This window comes from Nannospalax galili, unplaced genomic scaffold (assembly GCF_000622305.1).
Source record: "Nannospalax galili isolate Female #2095 unplaced genomic scaffold, S.galili_v1.0 scaffold212, whole genome shotgun sequence".
Taxonomy (NCBI): domain Eukaryota; kingdom Metazoa; phylum Chordata; class Mammalia; order Rodentia; family Spalacidae; genus Nannospalax; species Nannospalax galili.
The window spans coordinates 299,247-317,693 of NW_008333884.1; the positions used below are offsets into that span (position 1 = coordinate 299,247).

General features: G+C 45.9%; 1 protein-coding gene across 2 annotated transcripts; it reads left to right on the forward strand.

Moving 5' to 3' along the window:
- Positions 1 to 1,280: 1,280 nt before the first annotated feature.
- On the forward strand, positions 1,281 to 16,956 carry Pipox (pipecolic acid and sarcosine oxidase). Of its 2 annotated transcripts, XM_008828705.2 has the most exons (8): positions 1,281 to 1,416; positions 3,310 to 3,458; positions 11,873 to 12,086; positions 12,383 to 12,565; positions 13,234 to 13,380; positions 13,734 to 13,892; positions 14,425 to 14,500; positions 14,773 to 16,956. In XM_008828705.2, the coding sequence occupies exons 1-8, from the start codon at positions 1,303 to 1,305 to the stop codon at positions 14,901 to 14,903; spliced, it is 1,173 nt and encodes a 390-aa protein (XP_008826927.1). In that variant the 5' UTR covers positions 1,281 to 1,302; the 3' UTR covers positions 14,904 to 16,956. The 2 variants fall into 2 exon arrangements, with proteins under 2 accessions (XP_008826927.1, XP_008826928.1); XM_008828706.2 differs by lacking the exon at positions 13,734 to 13,892.
- Positions 16,957 to 18,447: the final 1,491 nt, after the last annotated feature.

The window sequence follows — 18,447 nt, forward strand, 5'->3', positions numbered from 1 at the left end:
GGGCCTCTCCCTCTGTGCCTTCCCACAGTGTGGTTGGATTTCTATGCCGTGGCTCAGGGTCCAAGACAAGCGGAAACCATCCATTTCTAGAGGCCTCAGCCAGAAAAAGTGTGGGTGCCACTGTGTCTTACTGGCCAAGCAATCATGGAGCCTATGTTGGGAAGACTGACAGAGGACTTGAGGCTATCTTTAATCTGCTAAAAATGAGGATAAAAATACACACAAAAAATGAGAATTTAATGAGATAATGTATTCAGAGGCAGATTTACCAGAAAGCTAATGAAACTTCAGCCATGGGGCTTCCTAATTGAGTGGTCTCTTCCAAGTCTTGCCATCTAATTTTGCACGCCTAATTCTTCCTTTCTTTCCCTTTTCTCTTTAGTGCTGAGGATTGAACCCAGGACCTCAACCATGCTAAACACATGTTCACCCCTGAGCTTTGCCTCCAGTCCCTTTTCCTTTTTTCTTAAAAAGGTCCCCCAAATTGTGAAAGAATCAGGATCTGCCAACCCTGGCTCTGTCCCCAGTGCCTCTAACAATGCTCATTTAGACTGCTGCCCGGCACAAGTTGGGGGGTTCTCTACACAAGGCTCTTGTATGTGCTAGGCTGGAACCCAATCCTTCTGTGCCTGAGGACAGGGTTCTTCTCCCTGTCCTTTCCAGTTTTTCAGGATCCTTTTTTCAACATGAAAGTAAAACACACTGAGAATAATTTCATAATCACAAAACTGCCCTCCCAATTGGCCCCTGTGTGGCTACCCCTGACCTTACCACCCACCAGGGAGGAGGGCCGAACCCTGGGCATCCTGCCAAGTTCTTAGCAGGCCCTGTAGATCTCTAAAGGAAATCAGGCTGTGGCTGCAGAGAGGAGAACCAGCAGGGGGAGGCAGCATTCCCAGTGCCCAGCTTGGTCTAGGAGACATTGAAATTCCAGGGCCGAAGTCCTGAGACAAAGATCATAATGAGACAGGAAGGTGGCATAGGAAGGAGCCCATTTGCATGACAATAATTGAGCCAAGAATAGCAAGCTGGAGGGATGCAAGGGTGAGACTGGCAGCTGAGCTGGGCTAAACCTCACAAATCAGTCTACCCAGCTTTGCTCTGCAGGGGAGGCAGAGGCTGAGCCCTGTGCCAGGCTCTGCAGGAGGGAGGGAGAAAGAGACAAGGACACGGTCTCAGGGGATTGTGGGAACTCTGGCTGGGCCGGACTTTGCCTTCTTCCCCCTCCTCCTCCAGCCTGGGCCAAAGTGCATTTGTTTGTCTTCTTTTTGAACTTTCAGGTTGTAGGGCTAAGTAGACATCATGGCTGCTCAGAAAAATCTCTGGGATGTGATTGTGATTGGGGCAGGCATTCAGGGCTGCTTCACGGCGTACCACCTGGCCAAACATGCGAGGAGGGTCCTCCTGCTGGAGCAGGTACTGTGTCCCTTATGCTTTTCTGTTGTACAGGACTATCTCTCCCTCTTTCCTCTAGGAAGGGCTTTCCAGAGCTGGCAGGCTGTGGTTGAAGGCAAAGGGCCTGACACACAAATCTGTGCAATCTGTAGCTTAGCTACTTCATGTGTTTCTTGACAATTCAAAGACAATTCTACCTTCCCTCAAATCCATGCAGGGTTTCTTGGTTTATTTCTTCTTATTGCCTCTCAGTTCTTGCCCTTTGATCAAGGAGCATCCCAGACTCTGGTCTCTTATTCTTGTTACCCCATGTCTTCTGTGCCCAAATGCTTAATCTAGCCCAGAAAAACTATCAGTTCTGCTCTGGGTAACCTTAAATATAGCTTTGCATAGAGGCAAGGGCTGATGTACCAGCTTCAGAGGCAGGGTTCTTCCCTGCATTTCCCAGCCTCTCCTTCCAGAACCTAGCAGAGGCTTCATCTTGTTCTGCTACTTTTGGGTAAATGCAGCCTCCTTGTTTGATGCACAGGAACTAAGACTCAGATTTTTTTTTCCTTAAAGGAAAGGTGGCTATATGCTGTGTATAGTGACCATTACCGATGAGGGTGGCACTGGAAACCTGCAGGGTCCCTCAAGGGGCAGGCCTGCCTAGCCTACCATGCAAAATTTTCTACCTCAGTGACTTCTCCCATCCCATTCTGCCTGCAGCTCTCCATACTGGTTATGGCTTACTCCTTGGAAATTAGCTGGAGTAGTTAGAAATTGTCTTCAGTTGTCTATCAGTATGCTCAAAATCCAAGGGATTCCTGTTTCATCTCCATAGGAAACTCCTTTTATTCCCTCCCTAAATCCTAAAGTAGTTCCCTTATTCTGAGGAATCTGACACTATGGCAAAATGGCATCCTTTTCCTTGTCTTAAAATGAAGGGGCTAGATTAGCATAGTCTGGAAGTTTCTTCCTAATTCTGCTTCTCTGTGAGTCTAAGTGGGGTCAGAGTGCAACAGAATGATTAAAAATTTACTAACAAGGGGACTTGTGGATACAAGGGATACTTGTGAAATGGAACCCTGTTTGTGCTACTGAGAAACTCCTATCCAATTGCTTGTCAGTCAGTTGACCAAAAAGAGAGACATTGGAAAAACTGTATGGAAATACTAGAAAATAGCAGGGCCTGGTGGTGCAAGCCTGTAATTCCAGCTACTCAGGAAACTGAGGCAGGAGGATTGCAAGTTTAAGGCCTGCCTGGGCTACATAGTAAGAGACCCTGTCTTAAAAAATCCAAACCCAGGAGACTGAAAAGTTGGCTCAGCAGTTAAGAGCACTGGCTGCTCTTGCAGAGGACCTGGATTTGATTCTCAACACTCACATGATGGCTAACAACCATCCGCAACTCCAATTCCAGAGGAATCCGATGCCTTCTGACCTCCTCGGGCATTGTGTCACAGGCACACTTTCATATACATAGGCAATACACTCAAATACATAAAAAATAAAAATAATAGCCAGGTGTGGTAGTGCATGCTTTTAGTCCCAGCACTTGGGAGGCAGAGGCAGGTGGATCTCTGTGAGTTCAAGGCCAGCCTAGTCTACATAGTGAGTTCAGGTCAGCTGGGACTACAGGAAAACCCTGTCTCAAAAAGACAAAAAATAAATAAATAAAATAAATTAAAAATAATAAAATATTTTTAAAAACCCAAACCAAAACGACAACAGCAAAAGTAAAAAGAGGGCTAGGGATATAGCTTAGTGGCAGAGCACTTGCCTAGTGTGTGCAAGGTCCAAATTTCAGTCTCCAGTACCAGAAAAAGGAAATATTTGAAGGTTGATAGCACAGGATGAGATAGCTCCTGAGGAGGAGAGGAGGCAGAATAACATATAACTGTTCCTCTTATCTCTCTTTTCCCTTCCTTCTAGTTCTTTCTTCCACACACCCGAGGAAGCTCACATGGACAGAGCCGCATAATCCGAAAGGCATACCCCGAGGACTTCTACATGAAGATGATGGATGAATGCTATCAGTTGTGGGCCCAGTTGGAGCACGAGGCTGGAAACCAGTTACACAGGTGGGCAGGGGAGGGAGTCCTTGAATCAATGGGCTTCACTCCTCCAGGTGCTTGAATATGTGATGCAACAGGGTGTGAACTTGAAATGCAACAGGAGGGAGGTGCCAGTCTCACAGAAGTCTGTTTGCTCTCATCCTTTCTCTGCAGACCTTGCTGGCCTCTGCTAGGCTCTGAGTTCCAGGCCTGGGTTAGACTCAGTGTTCAAGGCTAGCAGAGGTTGTGTTTTTGAAAACTGGTCAGATAGTCAGAGAAGGGTAGGCTGCATGGAGCCTTCTTTTAGGGCCTGGGTGGGCATAGAGGAGGCAGCTGCCTTTTTGGTTCTTTATATCCTTACTTTTTACACTGGATCCTCACCCCCATAATGGCCCCATAAATCCATGTTATTAATACACTTTCCCCTGGGAACAAAATGGGGGTGTTCCACAGCTTGCCAGGACGTGCCCCTGAAGCTGTTGCCCTGTGGTTTACTCCAAACCTTAGGGCTTCTCCATCACTGATCCTTCAGACACGCCTGGGGAAGGAAGTAGGAACCACCTCTTGTCTCCCCTCTTACCCCTCTGAGCTCTTCCTTTACATAACCCTGGCTCTACCCTACAAAGTGGTAGTTATTTTAATGGCTGTGAACCAAGAGGTTACTGTTCTGTTGCAAAAACACCATTAACTTAAGAACAAAGTGAAATCCATTATGCAAATATAGCCAGGTCAGCTAATTAAGGATTTATTCACAGACAGCTAATGTACCCAGCACCCAAATAAAGGAGTATGTCTTACTGAAGGGTGGCCTGGCAAAGGGACCCTCCTCTGACAGCTGGCTGTGAATACTGTTGAGTGTCTTGAGCTAGGAGAAGGTCTGGGGCCTTGAAGGGCACAAGTCTTTCTTGCAGTCAGTGAGGGATGAGGCAATCACAAGATGCCTGCAATCATTCAGAGAGGAGACAAGTGTGGAGTCACAGAGTTGGGTTTGACTTCCAGCTCTACCTCCTACCAACTTTGTGAGATGGTGAAAGTTTCTTCACTTCTCTATACCACTTTTTCTCATAAAGCTTTGTGCAGCTTAAATGAGACTCTTAGAAGCACTTGGCATAGTACCTGGCACTTTCCAATGAGTGGAGGTCTCTCCCCGTTGTTCTGGTCAGCTGTCTCCTGGGTCCTTTGGGCAGTGGCGAGAGAAAGCCAAGAGAAAACGAAGGGATGCAATGGGGGCTGGGGATAATGTTCACTTGGTAGAGTGCTCACCTAGCAAGCTTGAGGCTCTGGATTTGATCTCCAGCATCTCATGAAACTGTTATGTGGTACCTAGCACTCAGGAGGTGGAGGCAGGAGAATCAGAAGTTCAAGGTCATCCATGGCTATACAGTGAGGTTGAGGCCAGTCTGGTCTACATGAGACTGTCCTGCCATGGGTGCCCCAGGAAAGACTACAGAGAGGGGAGAGGAACCCTTGGAGAGTCTCATAATCTTGCCAACCTCCCCTTTGGCAGGAGTTCAGGAATTTGGAAGGACTTTGGAACCAGTCAGCCTGGCTCAAAAGCTCAGCTCTTAGGTTCTTAGCAGTATAGTTTGGGAACAAGCTGCTTCAGCCCTGTGAGGTTCAGTTTTCTCTCCTGCAAAGTGGGAGCAATAAGGTCTGTTTCATGGAGTTGTTATGAGGATAAACATGGAGATTAAAAACAGAACCTGAAGATGGTGGTACATGCCTGTAGTCCCAGCACTTGGGAGGCAGAGGCAGGCGGATCTCTGTGAGTTTCAGGCCAGCTTGTCTACATAGTGAGTTCCAAGTCAGCTGGGACTACAGGAAGACCCTGTATCAAAAAGACCAAAAACAACAACAACAACAAAACAAAAAAACCAGAACCTAAGTCATCATCAACTTCACCATCTATTTAGCACTCACAGAAAAAGAAAAACAAAAATCAAAAAGCCTCAGGGCTGCCATAAGTACTTTATAGAAGTTGAACATCCCCAATTTGAAAGTCTGAAATCCCAAATACTCTAAAATCTGAAACTTTTGAAACTTTTTGAGTGCTAATAGAAAATTTCACAGCTTATCTCATATGACTAGTCATAACCCAATGTAAGTACATGAAAATATTGTGTGAGATTGCCTTTAGGCGATGTGTACAGGGTGTATATGAGACATTATGAAGTCTGGGTTAAGATTTGGGTTCCATTTCCAAGATATTTCATTAGTTATGTCCAAATATTCCAAAATTGGAAGAAATCAGAAAGACTCTGTCTTAAGCACTTCGGGAAGCACTCTGTATATACAACTCATTTAATTCTTCCCACTTTAAGCAAGTGAAAGAGAAGCTACTGAGTGGTCAGGGTGTCTCTTTCTTTCAAATTTTATTTTTATTTTATGTATATGTTTTGCCTGCATGTATGTAAGTGCACCCATGTCGTACAATGCCCGTGGAGATCAGAAGAGAGTATTGGATTCCCTAGAACTGGAGTTACCAAAGGTTGTTAGCTGTCATGTGGGTGTTAGGAACCTAACCCAGGTCTTCTGCAAGAGCAATCAGTGCTCTTAACCACTGAGCTATCTCTCCAGCCTCTCCCTCCCTTTTAAAAAATTTTTATTTTTTATTTATTTATTTATTTTTGGTATTTTTTTGTGATAGGGTCTCCCTGTAGTCCCAGCTGGCCTGAATTCACTATGTAGACCAGGCTGGCCTTGAACTCAGAGAGATCCATCTGCCTCTGCCTCCCAAGTGCTGGGATCAAAGCATGTGCCACCATGCCCAGCTTTTTTTTTTTTTTTTTTTTAAATACAAGGTCTCTTTGTTGGTTCCCATGCTGGCCTCGAACCCCTTACACTGCATTGATCCTTGGTCTATAGGATCCTTGGTCTACAGGTGACTCCTGCCTCCATCCTCCCCGCCCCCCACCAGTATAGTAGTCCTAATTGCTCACTCTAAATCACAGAATTAAGATACTCTTAGTTTGGAACAAGGGTCAGCAAACTTTTCTTGTAAGTGTGCCACAAAGCAAGTAATTTAGGCTTTGCTGGCCATCTGGTCTCTCTTGCAAATATTCAAGTCTGCTATTGTAGTGTGAAAGCAGCCGAAGATGTAAATAAATGAACCTGGATGTGTTCCAATAAAACTTTATTTCTGGACACTGAAATTTGAATTTCATATTTTCTTGTGTCTTTATTTTACTTTACTTTTTAGACAGGATTTTACTTTGGAGTTGGCCTTGTACTCACGGTGTAGTCCAGGCTGACCTCAAACTTGAAATCCTCCTGCATTAGTTTCTCGAGTGCTTCTGGATATGAGTCACCACATACAGTGCTTTTTTTTTTCTTGAGACTGGAGGGTGGGGGGTCGGGGTAGAGGATCAGGGGGTATCTCACTGTGTAAGCTGGCTGGCCTGGTACTTCTTTGTAGACCAGGCAGGCCTCAAACTCACAGAGATCCTCCTGCCTCTGTTTCCTGAATGCTAGGATCAAAGGCATGCTCCATCAAGACCAGCCATTATTCTTATTTTGATTTCAAAATCAAGCATTTAAAAATGTAAAAACTGGTGCAGGAGAAATGGCTCAGTGGTTAAGAGCACTGGTTACTCTTGCAGAGGACCCAAGTTTGATTCCCAGCACCCACATGGTGGCTAACAACCATCCATAATTCCCATTCCATGGGATCTGATACCCTCTTCTAACTTCCAGGGGTTGCACAACACGAGTACACTTACATACATGCAGACAATACACTCATATACATAAAATAAAAAATAATAAATAAAAATGTAAAAACCAACCAGGTATGGTGGCACAGACTTTTAATCCTGGCACCTGGGAGGCAGAGGCAGGAGGATCTCTGTGAGGTCAAGGCCAGCCTGGTCTACGTAGTGAGATCCAGGTCTGCTGGAGCTATAGGGAGACCCTGTCTCAAAAAAAAAAAAAAAAAAAAAAAAAAAAGGTAAAAACCATCTTGGGTTAGAAAGAAATAGGCAGGAAGCCACATATGGTCCCTGGTCCTAATGTGCTGGCCCCTCGTTTAGAAGATGCCAGAAATGGCTTACGTTGCCCATTACTGTCTCCAAACAAATTTAGACCTAAGTCATCCCAGGTTGAAAAACTGCTACCGTACATTTTAAAGACAGAAGACCATCATCATAGCCCGTATGGAGAGACAATTCTGATGCCTCATAGCTCCAGTTATGAAAAATGAAGAGTAATGTACATGTGCTTTAAAAGCCCTTAAAGCACTATAGAGTGCTAGCTAAGTATTATTATTGTTGTTGCTATTATTCTACCATTAGCACATTCTTTCTTATGGCTACCCCAATTTACTTGTGCATGCTAAATTTTTTGGTTCTTTTTCCTAAGTAGGATGCAAAACAGATACTGCCCATCTGAACGGTATCTGAATATAGCTCTCTACCTTTGGGCTGAATGCCATTCAAATTGCTTCAGCTTTTACTCTTAATTTTGATTTTCTAAATTATTTCGTTCTCTTCGTGGGTCTTGCTTATGTAGATTCTTCTAGACGCACTGGCATAATACCATAATATCACTGATAGAAATGAGTGTCTTGAATGTCATTGGATGATGATTTTTTTTTTAATCACAAAAACCTTCTAGAGTTGGTAGTAAAGGTGGTCGACCAATTCTTTCCTTCTGTTCTGCTTCCTGTGACAGCATATGCTAAACATGGGTGGGCTTGGGATATTTGCATATATTCTGGGAACAGACAGTGACTTGTGTGTCAGATCACAAGGTTTGAGTCTTTTGTGATGTGTACAGCCAGGATGCTGGTACCAACAGCAAAGCTGGGCTCTGAGGCCCATCTCTTTCCTGCCCCGCCTTCTCCCTTTGAGTCCTACTATCCAGCTTCTGACCCGGGCTGCCCCTGCTTCACTGACAATATCAGACAAGATCACAGCCGTAGGCAGTACAGCTGCTGGCAGAACCTGGTGGCCCCCTCTGCAGCTGCTGCTTCCTGTGTCTGCGAAGTGTCTGGCTTGTCAGCCACATCCCCTCCCTGGAGCAGTCTTTGTTAACCAATTCCACCTCGGCCCACTAAGCGGAAGATGAAATACAGAGTTCCTCCAAAACCAAAAGACAGCAGCCATTACCAAGTCCCTTCCCCAAGGTGATGCTGAGAGCTGGCTTGCCTGGCACTTTGAACTGGAATGAACAGAAAGGCAGCCAGCATCTGTGATGAGAGATGGCAGATTCAGAGAAAGCTGTCTGCCCCTCCCAGCTCTCCTGGCTTCACCATTCCCCTTGCCCTACTCTGGTAACAGCTAGAGATCCGGTCACCAGTTCCTTATGTCACCTGGGCCACAGAGACACCAACAAGGCCCTTGGGAGGCATTTTCATGCCCTCTTCTCAGTGCTGGAGCAAGTGGGCTGGGAGGAAGGTAGTTGGTAACAAGAGGTGGGTGCTGCAAAATTTCTAGGGTTTGCTGGCAACGCTAAGGCCTTAGACCCTTCTTTCTAAGCTAGCCCTGACGGTTCATTTCTTCGCCTTCTTTTCTCCCCTCCCTGTAGATGCTCTTGTCCCTTTTCATCCTTTCCTTCCCAAAGTTTGTAGCTTGGGTCTGGGCAGAAAAAGAGGAGGGGGAATCCTGGAGCACAGGGGTGAGAAATTGATTCTGAATGAACAGTCTATGTATTGGGATCTAGGAAAAGCCATTAAGAAAATAAGCACTTAAATGATTTTCAATCTACCCATGGAAGTCATCTATCTTCATACTGGAGGGAAGAGGCCCGTTCTCTGATCCTGGTTTTGATTGACTGATTTCCAATTCTCGGAGTATTTCCCCATAGGAGCCTCTCACCTATCTCCCATAATGACAGGCCTTTGCATTTCCAGGCAATATTTTACATTTATTTCTGATTTGCTCATAATGGTCAAAAATCTTTCTCCAATCCAAGACATTTCTCCAACAGTGCATGGTTTCCCTCAGGCCAAATAGCTCAGCTGTGATCCACGGAAAATGAGAATTTCCCAAACGCATCTTCGGACTAGGGGAGGGGTCTAGCACCATGGATTCAGATGGAAAATTTCCCACTGTTAGATCAATATCTGGGCTAAGAAATAAATGCCACAGGGGCAGAGAGCTGGAGCAAAATGATTACAATCGGCACAATTACATTCACCGCAGAATCAGTTCACTGATTACTCCTAGGGTTGGGGAGCTCCCGCTTCATCCACCACAGGACAGCTTGGGAATTAAAACATCACTCAGCATTTCATAATTCGACAGATTTGCCTGTTGTCTTGGCATGAGTTCATTTTTTCCCATACAGTATGTCTCTGTAAAAGGAGTTCTGTTTCAAGGAAAAAAGGCAGGCAGGAAGGCAGGGTAGAAGGAGACTAAACAGCGTATGTGAGAGACCAAGGCTGCTGTGTTATAGGCAGGACTTAAGAGATGCTGATGTTATATCTGTTTAGGAGAGCTGTAAGCCAGATCTTCCTCAGAATCCTATCCTGCCAGGAACCCATCAGGTAAAAAGGGTTCAAGAATATACCAACACACACCTGGCCAGATGTGATGGGAAAGACCTCTAATCCCAGGACTTGGGAGGCTATGGCAGGAAGAGGCCAGCCTGAGCTACTAGTAAGTCCCTGTCTCAAACATAACAAAACAAAAGGAAACAAAGATCACACACCTGAGATTGGGGGTGTGGCTCCCTGGTAAAGTATTTGCCTACCATGTAAGAATCCCTGGATTCCATCCCCAGCACCATAAACAAACAAAACAACAAAACACTGAGTAACTTTTTTTTTTCTTCTTTTTCTTTCTGGTAGTGCTGCAGATGGAACCCAGGGACTCCTGTGTGCTAGGCAAATACTCTCTACCCATATACCCCCAGCCTTTTGGGTGGCTTCTTAATTATCTTGTTGACCAAGAAGTCGATAGGCAAATTTTCATGCCCTAAAAACTAATCTGGAGTTCTTTTGGGGAGGCCACAGAAAAGAGACTGCTTTCTGGCTGGGGATTCTGCAGTGTCTAACCTATGCTGAGCTTTGAAGAGGCAGAGCTGGCATCGCTATCTCACCATGAATGCCGGGTAGGCGAGGAGGGGGCCGTGGCAAATGGATTGGGCATGCTGCGAGGCTCTGTGTACTGACACCGGCCCCCAGGCCCACTGTGTCCCTACCCCCTCCCAGTCTTCTCTTTAATCCCCCCAACCAGATAATGTGGGATTTGGAAGCATGTAATATCCATGAGACTCCATTATAGGCTATTACGAGCTTTATACCGTACCTAGGGGATGCAGCAAACTGCTGCTGGGCTGTGGGGCTATTGAAACTCAGAGGGATCACAGGACCAGTCCCAAGGGCCACAGGCACCCTTCCACTATTTAGACAGCTTCCCCCAGAAGGGACTTCTGGTCTCTTGTGGCAGAGAGGCAGGAAGAATTAAAGAGAAACAGCTTCACTCCCTTACAGAGGAAGAAGGCTAGGGGGAGGCCTAGGGAGAAACAAAATCAGAGAATCTCAGTTTATTGCTAGATCCCCAGGGGACCGTGTACCAACCAGTGTTTGTGCTTATGTGTGAAAGTCCCATAGGCCTTTAGGTGGACTCTTCTGGAGCTCCCGGGTTTGGTATCCCTGACCCCTGCCCACTCACTGTGAGTGACAACCCTAGACATTGTGACTACAAACTGGCATATACCATTTCCACTTGCCCCATGGGGGGGCACCTTGGTATGGAATCAATGTTCTGGGTTTCAGGGGAGGAAGTGAGTCTCTAGTCAAGGTCATACCAAGGTGACACCAGGATTAGAAGCTGAGCCAGATCTCCCAGTTTAGGACCTTTTCCATAAAACAAGCAGCCTCTGAAAAGGAACTGAGAGACAGACAAATGAATAGGAAGGACAAAAAAAGCAGAAGGGAACAGTGGGGAGGGGTGGGAGACTAGCTCAGAGGGACGGGAGGAAGGGGAGGAAATCGCGTCTGACTGATTGGGCACGTGCCATTTTCAAGGTATGGAAGGTAAAGAGGACTTAGGATCTCTCTCTCTCTCTCTCTCTCTCTCTCTCTCTCTCTCTGAAACAAAGACTATGTAGCCCTGGTTGGCCTGGAAATCACTATGTAGTCCTGGTTGGCCTGGAACTCACTATGTAGACCAGGCTGGTCTCAAACTCACAGAGATCCACCTGTCTCTGCCTCCAGAGTACGGGGATTAAAGGCATGTGCCACCAGGCCTGGCAGGGATTTATGGTTTCTGCCATCAACAACAGGATGGAGGGACAAGCAAACCAACAGTGAGTGGCGAGGGGGGACTTGGGAATGGGCTGGAAACCAGCTGGAGAATGCCAGGACTCCTGGAGGGAATCTATACAGCTTCACCTGGGTTCTGACTCCTGCAGACACTGGATGCTTGCTGAAGAACAAGAACAGATGACCAGGGCCCTGACACTTCCCTTCACTCATGTGGCCTTTTCTTTTGAAATAGGCAGACTGGGGTCCTGTTGCTGGGAATGAAGGAGAATCCCAGATTAAAGACAATCCAGGCCACACTGTCCACGCAGGGGATAGACCATCAATGTCTTTCATCAGAGAAGTTAAAGCAACGTTTTCCAAATATTCAATTCACTAGAGGAGAAGTGGGGCTCTTAGACAAGATGGGAGGCATCCTCTATGCAGACAAGGCCCTCAGAGCCCTCCAGGTGAGGCTGTGCCTGGGACAATAATTTTTCTGGGTATCCTGAGCTCTAATCAGGCAGTCAGTCCTGAGCCCTCCTCAGGATGAAGGCTTTTGTCCTGTTGACTTTGGATCTGATCTTTAAGCAGAGATTTTTTTTTTTTTTTTTTTTTTTTTTTTTTTTTAGCATCAATACACCTGCTGGAAGGGAAGATCTAGCTTCGGCATTCTCTTGTCTGCCCTAGGTGAAGAGCTTTCATCTACCAACGTAGATCACTGATTCACGCAACTAACTCACCTTTCTTGGCCCTGCCTTTTTAGCACAAAATTTGCCAGCTAGGAGGCATCGTGAGTGATGGAGAGAAGGTGGTAGAGATAAGACCTGGCCTACCAGTCATGGTGAAAACCACCTCAAGGAGCTACCAAGCCAACAGCTTGGTCATTACAGCAGGTCCTTGGACCAATCGGATTCTCCGTCCCCTGGGAATTGAGTTACCTCTCCAGGTAGGGAGAGCTGGAGGTCTGAAAGTCTGGCCTTGGAGCCAGATGTACCCGACTTTGAGTCCTGAATCTGCCACTTTCTAATTGTCAACTTTGGACAAATTAGTTTACCTCATTGAGTCTCGGTTTTACCAATATGGGTAGGCTATTGGTGAATTAGATTATATGGTATATATGGGGTCCTCAGGAGACAGCCTGGCTTATAGTAAGTAATAAGTAAATGCAAGGTGTTATCAACTCTTAAAAAGATAGTGAAGTTAGGCCGGGTGTGGTGGTGCATGCCTGTAGTCCCAGCACTTGGGAGGCAGAGGCAGGCGGATCTCTGTGAGTTCAAGGCCAGTCTGGTCTACACAGTGAGTTCCAGGCCAGCTGGGGCTACAGGGAGACCCTGTCTCAAAAGACCAAAAAAAAAAAAAAGAAAGAAAGAAAGAAAAGATAGTGAAGTAGTAAAGTAGGGCTGGGGTAGCTATGGGAGAAAACTAAGACTGGGACAAGAGAGGAGAGGTTTGGAGATGTGCAGCATAATGTATGTTATAAGTAAATGACACAAGAATTAAGTAAAACAAGTTGGATGCATGAAAGAGCCGCACAACCCCACACAAAGTGACTTCCTGTCATTGTCTATCATGTACATGGCTTCCCCTTCATCTCCCCCTTCTTCCCTCCTCAAGACCCTTAGGATCAATGTGTGTTACTGGCGAGAGAAGGTTCCTGGGAGCTATAGCGTGTCACAGGCCTTCCCATGCTTCATAGGACTGGACCTGGCCCCCCACCACATCTACGGGCTGCCAGCAGGAGAGTACCCAGGGCTGATGAAGGTGAGTGGGAAGACTGAGAAGGCCACTACTAGGTATCCATATAGATCTGTGGCATGAGCTCTAACTGACCCCTCTAATACTCTCCTGGAGTCTGCTTCACTATTCGCCATTGGCCATTTGCAGTATAAGACCCCTAGCAGCTCCAAGGCCTAGGGTAGCTTTCCTTTACAAAGACAGGGTGGGTGTAGGAATGAACATGAGACAATGTCAGGTGACAACTACTAGCATCTGTCAGGAATGGGGAATTGGGATGATGGATGGAGACATCCTGTGTCCAAGCCTGCCCCCTTGCTATCTGGTGTGCTCAGAAGACCAGCTTTTTACAGCCCATGCTATTTTTGATGGGGGGCTAGATTTGCTATCATCATGGTGACAATGTGGATCCAGAGGAGCGGGACTGCCCCACAACCTTCTCAGACATACAAGATGTTCAGATTCTATGCCGCTTTGTCAGAGACCACTTACCTGGCCTGCGGCCTGAGCCGGACATCATGGAGCGTTGCATGTACACGGTAAATCGGTTGTTTCAATCTGGAGAGAGACAGACAAACCTGTGCTGGCCAGGACTGGCTCCATCTGACTTCTGACATGGTATATGACTTTAAACTAGCCAGCTAATTCCTGTGGATTGGTTCACCTCTATGAGAAAGGGGAAGGATTATTCATATTCCTTTTCATTAGGCAACCAGGCTTTTGCCTGGCAGTCCTTTCCTATATTTCCCAGAAGAGCTCTAAAAGAGTTTTTGGCAAGATGTGCCAGTTGAGCAGACCTTGGGGACAAAGAGAATAGGCAGATGCCACCAGGGCTTGAGGCATCTTGGCTAAAGTTAGTTTACAAAAATGAGTGCCTGCTGTGTCCGTGGCATGGTAGGAGATAGACAGTGGGTAAATGAAAATGGCATGCCCAGAGGGGAGAGTGACACTCAGCATGCCTTAGCCCCATTCTGCTCTTTCTGGAAAGAAACCCAGCCCAGTTTCTTCCTGTCAGAGCCTATAGTTCCTCCTCTCCCTTTCCTCAGAGAACACACGTGACTCTCTTTCTAGAACACTCCTGATGAGCACTTTATTCTTGATCGCCACCCGCAGTATGACAACATTGTCATTGGTGCTGGATTTTCTGGTGAGCTTGAGGAGGGGGAGGTGGGGTGCCTTCAAGCTGATCTACTACAGTGCCTGGCAGAATGGCACCTTGCACACTCTTAGCTGCCTGGACAGATGCTAAGGCCTGGACATTAGGTATATATGGAGGGTGAATAGTCAAAGAAGGGGAGGCAATTTCTTTGGGCTGAGACCCAGAGGAGAGGAGAGGCAGCCCTGCCTGGGTGAGGAGGGAGCTTCTCCAGAGCCCCGCCTCTGGGCTCCAGGATGGGTGACAGCCTCTTCTTCTCTCAGGGCATGGATTCAAGCTGGCCCCTGTTGTGGGGAAGATCCTCTACGAATTAAGCATGAAATTAGCACCATCCTATGACTTGGCACCATTTCGAATAAGCCGCTTCTTTGCCCTGGGCAAAGCCCACCTTTGACCCTTGGCCGGCAGCCTTCCTCCTGGATAGGAGAACCTCCTACGGAAGACTTCTTGGAGGATGAGGTGGCTTTGACATTACTCTTTTTTTTTTTCTTGCTTCTCTTGAGTCTCCTGCAAACATCAAACAATTGAGGGCCTATCTCTCTCCCTATCGCTTCCCAAGTTCAACTCCCTTCTCATCCCACAGAAGGTTGACCAGAGAGATTCTACCACCACAGACTAGCAAAGAACTTTGAGATGCATATCTTTGTAGGGAGAGGTCCTAGGAATGGCTCAGTAGGTCAGAGGACTGGTTAAAATTCTCTTTGCTTGGGGCTAGAGAGATAGCTTAGCCATTAAGAGTGCTGGCTGCTCTCGCAGAGGACCCAGGTTTGGTTCTCAGCACCCACATGGCAACTCTGTAACTCCAGTTCCAAGGGATCTGATACCCTTTTCTGGCCTCTGCAGGCACCAGGCAAGCACATGGTGCACATACATGCAGCAAGCATTCATATACATAAAAATAAATAAATCTTAAAATTCTCTTTACTGGGACATTAGATGAACTTGGAATTATTTTGATTAAATCTGCCCAGGGAAGGGGAAAAAGACTATCTTTCATAAACTACTAATGTCTTTGGTGTTTCTTTGCCTAAAACTTGAGCCATCCTCTACCATCAACTCCCCATACAATCTCACCTTAGTTGCACAATAAATGTTGGAAAAAGATTACTGGAAAAAATAAATAAATAACTGCATTGCATAAATGTTTGCAGAGGGATTTCTTTTCCATGTAACCCTATTTCTTCTAGGCTCTAATTATCTAAATTAGCACCAGAGTCAATTACTCCCAGGGCTCCACAGCGCCTCCATGCACTGCAACCCTTTCCTTTGCTTCTTTGTCTCTTCATCTTCTCTCTGGATCTGTAAAGATGCTCAGCTCCCCACTCTCTCATTAAGGTATATTGTCAGGTCCTTATGAAGATGGAACTATTATAGCAGAAAGAGAGAGACACACTCGCTTAGAAACCCTGTTCAATGTTTGAATGTTAAATGTGCCATTTTATTATCATTAGGATTGCTCCCACTTAATGAAACAGCATTAGCACCGCGTCGGCTGGCCTCCTTGCACTAATTGCTTTGGAAGAGAACGGGCTCGGAACTACCCCAGGGTGGGTGGAGGGGTGAGGGTGTGGACAGGGACTCAGGCAAGGCTGATGTGCATAGATGGTACCCAGAAATGGGGGACCTTCAGAGTGGCTCAGCTCTATCCTAGAGAACAGGCTCCTACAGGTTCTGAGGAGAGAGAAGCTGGAACAGGGTAGGGTGGCTATGACAGAAGTGACTGAGTGGAGAAAATGGGCAATGGGACTGAGAATCAAAACATTCACATGAAATACAGCACAGAGGAAATTACCTTTCGCTCTCCTCAGTCCTAAAAGACCTAGACGTATGTATTAACTATGATTTCTTCAGTGAGTTCCAAGAGCCAGCCAATCCTGTCAACCCCATGTCAAGTCTGCTTTTCAGGCAATCTTCATAAGGACCTGACAATATACTCAGTCTCTATAAAATGGGAATTATAATACTAAATATACATGGGTGTATGAGGCTTAAATACAATCACACACTCATTTAATACATAAATATTAAGTTAGCTTCTACTAAGTGCCAGGCACTGTGCCAAGCACCGTAGATACTTCAATGTGCTGGTTAGTTTTAAATGTCAACTTGAGACAACTTAGAATTACCCGGGAAGACAGTCTCATTGAAGAATTGCCTAGATCAGGTTGACCTGTGGGCATGTCTATGAGAGATTGTCTTGATTGTTAAATGACAGGGGATGACCCAACCCACCATGGGTAGCACCATTCCCTAGTCAGTGGCCGTGGACTATGTAAGAGTAGGGAAGGCCAGTGGGGTATTGAGCAAGCAAGCCAGGATCCATGTGTTTATTTTCTCTCTACTCTTAGCTGTGGATGCAAAGCTTTAAGTCTGTCTCTGCCTTGTTTTCCTTCAACAACGGACTGAAACCTGGAATTGTAAGCCAAATAAATCCCTTTCTTCCATAAGTTGCTTTTTTCTAAGAGTATTTGTTGCAACAATAGAAAATAAATCCAGGATCATCAGTGAAAAAAAAGACCTATAGAAATCCTTGTTCTAGAAGTAGAGTGGGTTCTCAAAAAATTAAAGAGAACTACTATATGAGCTGGCAATTCCACTTCCAGTATATACCCAAAAGATTTGACAGCAAAGTCTCAAAAAGCTATTTATACACCTACATTTATAGCAGCATCATTCACAATGGCCATGAGGCTGAAACAACCCAGATATCCACTGACACATGAGTGAATAAACAAAACGTAGCCTGTACAAACTGTGGAATAGTATTCTGTCTTGAAAAGAAAGGAACTCCAGGGGCTGGAGAGATAGCTCAGCGGTTAAGAGCACTGATTGCTCTTGCAGAGGACCCAGGTTCAATTCCCAGCACCCACATGGCAGCTATGAACAGTCCTTAACTCCAGTTCCAGGGGAATCCGAAGCCCTCTTCTGACCTCCGCGGCATTGCACGACATGGGTGCACTCACATACATGCAGGCAATATACTCATATACATAAAATAAAAATAATAAAATATTAAAAAAAAAGAAAGAAAGAAAAGGAACTCCTGACATATGCTGTGTTATGGTTGAAACATGGACATTATGTTAAATGAAATAAGAGACATAAAAGGAAGTGGTGAAATTCACAGAGGTAGACAGAGAATGTGGCTGCCAGGAGCCAGGAGGAAACTGCGGTTTGCTTATGGGTACATAAGTTTTGCAAGATGGACAGAGTTCTGGAAGTTGGTAACACAGCAATGTGAATGTATTTAATGCCACTGAACCACACACCTAAAAATGGCTAAGAGGACCAATGTTATGTGTAGTCTACCACAATTTTTAAACATTCATGTTCTTATAGAACTTATGGTAGTGAGAAGACATGTAAGCAATGCACAAGTGTAAATTATAACATGTGAGAAGAAGGTGGTAAGTGCTTCAGGGAAAATCAGAGTGGGGAGGGACAGGAACACTGGGGGAAGCTGATCTTTTACAAGGGTGGTCTTCAGAGGCAGCACTGAAGAGGGGATCTTCAAGAGTGAGCCATGCAAGTATCTGTGTGTATATTTAAAAAATGGTATGAAGGACCTGGGGGGAATGTGGCTCAGTTGATAGAGTGCTTGCCTAGCATGCACGAAGCCCTGGGTTCAGATCCCCAGCATACCATAAACCAGGCATGGTGGTGCGTACCTGTAACCCCAACACTCAGAAAGTAGAGGCAGGAGGATCAGAAGTTCAAGGTCATGCTCAGCTACATAACAGGTTTGAGGACAGTTTGACTCTGTTTTAGGAAAGGTATAAGCCACAGAGCAGGAAGCTGTGTTGTATTGAGGTGGTCTGATAAAGAGATACTGGAAAGGACCTGCATATGAGCCCAGCAGCTGACAAAGTTAGGGAAAAGGGCTGTGACGGACATCCCTGCTGGCTCCATGGCTGTCTGCCTGCTGTTCCTCTGCGCCA

Bases quoted from the DNA above. Each gene is read 5' to 3' on its own strand.
- Pipox (XM_008828705.2), top strand. From the start codon at position 1,303: ATGGCTGCTCAGAAAAATCTCTGGGATGTGATTGTGATTGGGGCAGGC. The intron at 3,459-11,872 runs GTGGGCAGGGGA...CTTTTGAAATAG, and splicing joins GCTGGAAACCAGTTACACAG to GCAGACTGGGGTCCTGTTGC. The intron at 13,381-13,733 runs GTGAGTGGGAAG...ATGGGGGGCTAG, and splicing joins AGTACCCAGGGCTGATGAAG to ATTTGCTATCATCATGGTGA.